We start from the raw sequence: 7,772 nt of genomic DNA on the forward strand, positions 1-7,772 counted from the left end.
GAAAGCATAACATGTGCCCCACATAATTTTTGACTCACATGCGAAGCAAAAGTGAGTCTATGTACTCACCCGAGTCGTCCGTCCGTCCGTCCGTCCGTCTGTCCGTCCGTCCGGCCGGCCGGCCGTCCGGCCGGCCGTCCGGAAAACTTTAACGTTGAATATTTCTTGGACACTATTCAGTCTATCAGTACCAAATTTGGCAAGATGGTGTATGATGACAAGGCCCCAAAAAACATACATAGCATCTTGACCTTGCTTCAAGGTCAAGGTCGCAGGGGCCATAAATGTTGCCTAAAAAACAGCTATTTTTCACATTTTTCCCATTTTCTCTGAAGTTTTTAAGATTCAATACCTCACCTATATATGATATATAGGGCAAAGTAAGCCCCATCTTTTGATACCAGTTTGGTTTTCCTTGCTTCAAGGTCAAGGTCACAGGAGCTCTTCAAAGTTGGATTGTATACATATTTTGAAGTGACCTTGACCCTGAACTATGGAAGATAACTGTTTCAAACTTAAAAATTATGTGGGGCACATGTTATGCTTTCATCATGAGACACATTTGGTCACATATGATCAAGGTCAAGGTCACTTTGACCCTTATGAAATGTGACGAAAATAAGGTAGTGAACCACTAAAAGTGACCATATCTCATGGTAGAAAGAGCCAAAAAGCACCATTGTACTTCCTATGTCTTGAATTAACAGCTTTGTGTTGCATGACCTTGGATGACCTTGACCTTGGGTCAAGGTCACATGTATTTTGGTAGGAAAAATGTGTAAAGCATGTGAGTCGTATGGGCTTTGCCCTTCTTGTTAAGTTTGAAACAGTTATCTTCCATAGTTCAGGGTCAAGGTCACTTCAAAATATGTATACAATCCAACTTTCAAGAGCTCCTGTGACCTTGACCTTGAAGCAAGGTAAACCAAACTGGTATCAAAAGATGGGGCTTACTTTGCCCTATATATCATATATAGGTGAGGTATTCAATCTCAAAAACTTCAGAGAAAATGGGAAAAATGTGAAAAATAGCTGTTTTTTAGACAACATTTATGGCCCCTGCGACCTTGACCTTGAAGCAAGGTCAAGATGCTATGTATGTTTTTTGGCGCCTTGTCATCATACACCATCTTGCCAAATTTGGTACTGATAGACTGAATAGTGTCCAAAAAATATCCAACGTTAAAGTTTTCCGGACGGACGGACGGACGACTCGGGTGAGTACATAGACTCACTTTTGCTTCGCATGTGAGTCAAAAATGACAGTTTCATCATGTTTAGGTGTCCAGGCTTTAACTGTCATTTAAAACAACAGATATTTAACTTTGTGATGTACAAAGTGTGACAGGCAGCTGCTCTGCATTGACAGAGTTGTTTCCCTGCCAAAGCGTTAGCTTTTGTAGCTCAACGCTTTTGGTACGTCGGCAGACAGCACATACGTGAGATGTGGAGTAGCTGTTCGTGATGGGGTCTGGCTGCTGTGGTCACCTGGTGCACTCTTGCGAAGCTTTGCGTTCCCATAGCAGTTTTTTTATAGGGCTATTAATTTAGCTCTAAAATCTCAATCCTTCTTGACTGGCTTTGCCTCCAAAGATTATTCTTGTGCTTTGGGCACTGTTACACAAGGCAAACAGAAACGGACAAGATCACCAGAAGAACTCATCCCTTGGTTTTAAATGTGCAGGTGCGCTGGCAAAAGGATGATGCTGACAACAACATGAATTTCTTCTCTGTGTCTTCAGACGGCAGGGTTGTTCACTGGACCATTGTAAAGGTTAGTAGAATTGTATTTTATTTCCAAGGGGCAAAACTCTGGTTATTTTGGTAATTTCATAAACTATCTATGCACACAATTAATATCTGCACACTTCAGAAGAAAGAAACGAAAACAGAAGAAAAAAAACATGGGCACTTACACCCACACAACTCTTTCAATTCGCATTCACAAGGATAGAATCTACTCTTCACTTTGTAGTTGTACACATGAAACCTTTCTGTTGCAGAATGAGATGATCTTCCAGGACGTGATACAACTGACACTTTCGGACGGCCCCGCAGAAGGACCGGACGGAATCAAGGTACCAACCACAGGTATGGTCACTTTTGCTGAATACTGGCTTATGTCACTAAAAGGGAATGTAATGTAGAAATTAAAAAGATAAACTTTCAAAAGAAACGTGGTATGGAAGTAAAATAACTTTTTCACTACAGGAGCAGATGAAGATCAGACTGTACGTCACACCAAACTCTGGAACAGCTTTTATTTAGAAATTAGAACAAGGAAGCACTGTAATGGCGTAGGCTCATCATGACTAATTACACATTTTGTAGCAAAATAGAAATTCCCAAGATTTATCCATTCACTGTTGCATTCTCCAAGCTTGAAAGTTAAATAATTATCTTTTCTTTGTCGGTTCTTAGGTTGTGGCACAGCTTTTGACTTCCACAAGCAGAAGGATTACCTGTTCCTGGTTGGAACAGAGGAAGGCAAGGTTCACGTCTGCTCCAAGGCCTACACCTCACATTTCATTGACACCATGGACGCTCACAACATGGCTGTTTACAAGGTGAGTAGCAAGTCTGAAATTAACCCTTACACTGGTGCAATTCTGTAACACATGTTACATAGCCACTGGTGAATTAACAGAGAGAAAAATAAAGAAAAACGGTCATATAGGTTTTCGCATCCATGGGAGGTTATCGGAACCGACCAAACAGACTGAGCCAGTAACGCGACATATGTCGTGACAACCAGGTGACAGTACACGTAAAGTAGCGCGACATATGTCGCGACAACCAGCCTAAGGGTTAAGTATGCGGTGTTCATGCTAGCTGTTTTGTTCACTGATATTACCGGAAAAATAAGTGGCACGAAAGAGTCAAACGAAAATAGGCAACTCACACAGCAACAAGTCAAACTAAGAATCACAGACTTATTCTGACAGGAAAAAAAAAGCTGTCAAATGCAGTCAAAACTGATAGAAATAGCTGGCCATTTTTTCAGATTTTTATCCGGTAAAATACCAGAATTTCCATTTATCAAGCACATTGGTATGTGTAGTGTCTTTGTGTCTCTATATATTCTGAGGACTTGAAATATACTTTGCAAATACAAACCAAAAGAGAAGTCAATCAAAAAGAAGACCTCTTCCATGTCGAACCAAATATTCTGAAGAGCAAAAGATGAGAAAAATATAAAATCAATCAAACTGTATATTTTTCAGTGTTTTGAAAGAGGGCATATCGAGTTCAGTCCCACCGTGGCCTATTGTTGCAACTGTCATGATGGCATTATCATCACCTAGCTTTGATTGTACATGCGCAGCTCGACTTTTGTATGTCTTTTTTTCTTAACCAGGTTGCATGGAACCACTACCATCCCAAAATCTTCTGTACCTGCAGTGCTGACTGGAATGTCAAGATCTGGGAAAACGGCGGAAAACCCACTGACAATGCTGAACCTACTTCCAAGTAAGCAAATCTTTGTGAAATACTCTGGAGAACAAAAATGCGATAGTCAGGTCACTTTGTATCTCTCTTTGACCACTGCTCAATGTACGACCATATTAGTACTTCCTTTTTTTATCAAAGAGTGTCAGACACTGATACAGAAAACATTCTTTTGGTAGGATAGAGAAATGGTTATAATGTTATTCTGTTTCTGCGCACATATGTATATTATTAAACAGCAAACCAACAAAACTCTACCAGTACAAGAGAGAGGGTGTCCCATATCCTGTAAAGAAGCTGAATGCTACCTGACCCCTCTGGATTTTTTTCAGAGCTAATACTATTTTGAATTGCTCTTCATTGGAAGCATCTGTTTATATTTGCCAAAACATTCTCACACTACTATTGTCATACTTGGTTTGTTTGTTGCCAGAACCACAGTTATTTTAGGTCCAAAAGCACTCACATTTTCTTACATACTTAGCTCATGTTTTGCAAGTTAGCCTCTATTCACATCAATGTTCTGCTGGCATAAATATGTTACTAAACTAAAATGAACTGGTCATTTTCTGTTTTTAGGAAGCCCCTGTTCTGTTTTGACCTGAACAATTCTGTGGGCGATGTTGCCTGGGCGCCTTACTCTTCAACAGTCTTTGCTGCTGTCACTGCTGACGGAAAGGTAATATCTCTATACATCATACAAAGTTATATGATTATCAGTTGGTGATCTGTGTAAGATACCAGAAAGCAGACAATACTATGATCTATGATCAACAAATACAGGTCAGTAAAGAATGAAAGAAAGTGACAGTATTTTGTCTAATTCCACTAACATCTTAAATAATGATCAATATTGCAAGCCATGCTGCATTCCTTCTTCAACCACATCTGGACACATACACACACACACAAATGGGGGAATATGATAGATTGCAGGTACATGTAGTGTAATAAAACGTTGAGATTATGTAGTTATAAACTCCAGATTAAGCCTATAATTAATTGGGTGAAGTGCACTTTTCATGAAGCAGACATGAAGGTTTGATACTTAATTTTTGGTAAAAAGTCTTTGTGAAGTCGACTTCGGCTCAATTTGAAGACAGACTTTATACAATGAGATTTTTTTATGGCAGGTTTGATGGAGCAGATTAGTCGGCAGCTCTTTCAGTCTTTCGAGCTCATGCAGTTGTAAGGATTGAGATTACAGTGACATTCCTCTCTACAGGTGTACGTGTATGATCTGAACATCAACAAGTACGAGCCTCTGTGCGAGCAGATGGTGGCCCAGAAAAAGAAGACCAAGCTCACTCACATCGAGTTCAACCCCACCTACCCCATCATCATTGTCGGTGATGACAGGTAAGACATATCTGAGAGAAAAGTTTTAGTGGAAGCCCCTTTTTAAGACCTAATAAAGTCTGAGAAAATCTTGTCTTATAAAGGAGAGAGTCAAATTGACACAGGTTATGAACAAGACATCTGAAAAAACAGGGTCTTAACAGGGAGGGAGTCTTAAATTGTGCAGTCTTAAAAGGGGATTAGGGGCGGGGATGTAGCTCAGTCGGTTGCGCGCTGGATTTGTATCCAGTTGGCCGCTGTCAGCGTGAGTTCGTCCCCACTTTCGGCGAGAGATTTATTTCTCAGTCAACTTTGTGTGCAGACTCTCCTCGGTGTCCGAACACCCCCGTGTGTACACGCAAGCACAAGACCAAGTGCGCACGAAAAAGATCCTGTAATCCATGTCAGAGTTCGGTGGGTTACAGAAACACGAAAATACCCAGCATGCTTCCTCCGAAAGCGGCGTATGGCTGCCTAAATGGCGGGGTAAAAACGGTCATACACGTAAAAGCCGTGGGAGTTTCAGCCCATGAACGAACAAACAAACAAACAAAAGGGGATTCCGCTGTACCACCACATCTAGACAATAAACCGAGCTGAAGGTTTTCCCTGAACATGGTTTTGTCTTGTCTTTTGAACATGTCTTTCTGACCGTTTCTCCTGAAGCAGTTATACCAAATCAAAGCTTTATAATTTCTTGACTTTTACTGATTTTTGTTAAGTTGTGGAGTCTGCACCATGCCTGATGTGATCATGTGGTAGACAAGAAGAAATTGTTTAGGACTAGGAGGCAGCCACAGCTGTGTATGAAGTTTCTTTTGGTCAACAACAAAATCCTCACAGAGATACCATTGATTTGACAAACTTATGAAAACTGATCTCTTCGGCTTTGCTGTGAATTGAAAAACAAAAAAACAAACATCATGTGTATATTCGCGCATTTGGGACTCGGCCATATCAACAAACCAGTGTCTGTTACTTGGGATGACATTATGATAATATTATAGCATGTCCACTTTTTCTTTGCAGGGGTAATGTCACCAGCTTGAAGCTGTCCCCCAACTTGAGGAAAATTCCAAAGGTAAGAATTGTGTTCTCGCTCACAATAACTCAAGCAAAAAGAGAATACATCTTCTACTTCGCCAGGTTCAATAAATATTGAATCCGGCATATTTGAGAAACAATGATTCTTTTAGTCTCTGATGAGAGGAACTCTACATTCTCCTTTGCTGTTTGTGTGATTCTTCAGAAAGCTGCTTGAAAGCTTGCTTGGTCTGTCCCTAGATGAACATTTAATTAGGTGAAGCTAAAATGGCTTGTTTGAGTTCACTAGTCTTTTCAGAAGTCTTAATTACTGTCCAACACACCAAAACTTGCGAGCAGAGTCCTGGCCTGCTGACACACCGATGAGGGACAAACTCTATGGACCCATGGAGAGCCTCCGGCGTACAGCAGCCTTCATCAGGGCCTCCGGAGTTGCTGTCTGAGCAAACGACGAAGAAGAAGTCTTAATTTTTCTCAAAATAAAATGCCAATCTTTTTTTCCCACCAACAGGAAAAGAAGGGCCAGCCTGCAATGGACACCGCCCAGAGACTGGAATTTGAGAACACTAAGCTGACCAAGATCCTCTCCATGGTGCGAGAGCAGCCAGACGTCACTAAATAAACTCTTCAACACTCTTTGACTGAACCTTACGACCTGCTGTGATAAAAGTACTCATGCAGATCATTGAACATTGATATAACCATTTGTATGATTCATGACAACAATGTTTGCAGCAAGTTCTAGGCACAGGACTGTCTGTCAAAGTGAAAGATTGGAAATGCTTTAAAATGATGGACTGTGATCATGTTTTCTTGAAACTAATTTTGATGTAGCATAATTAAGTTAGTTAGGAATGGTCTGTTTGGTTGAAATTAAATGCGAGGAGTAGACCAATACAGCTGCTGAATTCGAACAGCTGAGGTTTTTTTTTAATACAGCTGAATGTCTGAAGTCAGAACATCTCAAACTAGGATAAAAATAAGACCAAAAGAACAACAACGGAAGTTTTTACTCACAATGTTTCATTTCACAAAGAGTTTGTCTCTGAAATAGTGAAAACTGTGATTCTTATTTGCTTTTCAATTCCAACGAATCTTTCATTGTGTATGTGCGTTTTGCCAAATCAAGATTCACAGATTGACTAGAGCATAGATTTTCTTAAGTAAACGATGGAGAAGTATTAAAGTGATCTATGATATTCTGCAGTCTTGTTTTGTGTTTACAGTAGCTTATTATTCTGTTTTGGGAGTATTTTCCCCTGTGATAGGTTTTATCATGACAAAAATACACCAAATGTTTAGACAGCACATGCATAGTATCAACATGTGACAAATAAATGGAAAAAAATGAATAATAAAAAAAATGCAATAAGGATGTACATTTATGCATAGAACCACAATTTATAAATTACACTCTTTTCTCTCGTCATTTTGTATGTTGCAAAGTTTTGTGTTGTTTATCTTGTACATGTATATGTTGCATCTGTGTGAACATCATCTCTGCATTAACTCAGCTTATTTTTGCATATGCACGTTACCATTCTCATAAAAAATGTAATTACTGATGTAAATGTACCCAGTATTTTCTAAGGAAATGTTCTTATTTTATTTTATTAAAGTTTTGGTTTGTGAGTAACTGCAGACTTTGGTGACTGCATTTTGATACTGTATTTTGTCTTGCTTGTGTCCAGCAAGTTATGCCTTTGTGATTGTGCTTTACATTGTAATATACAGGGTGACCCAAAAAAAGAGTACCCAAACAAAACGTCATAAATTGAACAAAAATAAAGCAATCTTCATAAAATTTATTTACACACACAAGTAGCCTCTGCATGATTTGCACAGAAAATTTTAGTGTTCTAGCTTGTCTTTCAGGAAAGTTATGCTCCAAATTGCCTCCGCGCCACTGCAGGCAAACTTGAACTCGCCGGGCAAAGTTA

At 39.6% G+C, this 7,772-nt stretch overlaps 1 protein-coding gene across 2 annotated transcripts in view; it reads left to right on the top strand.

Annotated features, from left to right (window-relative positions):
* LOC138980384 (dynein intermediate chain 2, ciliary-like) overlaps positions 1 to 7,034 on the top strand; it is a 24,701-nt gene extending 17,667 nt beyond the window's left edge. For both annotated transcript variants that reach the window (XM_070353251.1, XM_070353258.1), the window contains 8 exons: positions 1,685 to 1,774; positions 2,004 to 2,091; positions 2,422 to 2,567; positions 3,359 to 3,471; positions 4,030 to 4,129; positions 4,676 to 4,809; positions 5,818 to 5,869; positions 6,344 to 7,034. In XM_070353251.1, the coding sequence (XP_070209352.1) occupies positions 1,685 to 1,774; positions 2,004 to 2,091; positions 2,422 to 2,567; positions 3,359 to 3,471; positions 4,030 to 4,129; positions 4,676 to 4,809; positions 5,818 to 5,869; positions 6,344 to 6,454 (834 nt within the window). In that variant the 3' untranslated portion in view covers positions 6,455 to 7,034. The remainder of the gene's footprint in view (positions 1 to 1,684; positions 1,775 to 2,003; positions 2,092 to 2,421; positions 2,568 to 3,358; positions 3,472 to 4,029; positions 4,130 to 4,675; positions 4,810 to 5,817; positions 5,870 to 6,343) is intronic.
* Positions 7,035 to 7,772: the final 738 nt, after the last annotated feature.

The sequence above is a fragment of the Littorina saxatilis genome, linkage group LG1 (genome assembly GCF_037325665.1).
Source record: "Littorina saxatilis isolate snail1 linkage group LG1, US_GU_Lsax_2.0, whole genome shotgun sequence".
NCBI lineage: Eukaryota > Metazoa > Mollusca > Gastropoda > Littorinimorpha > Littorinidae > Littorina > Littorina saxatilis.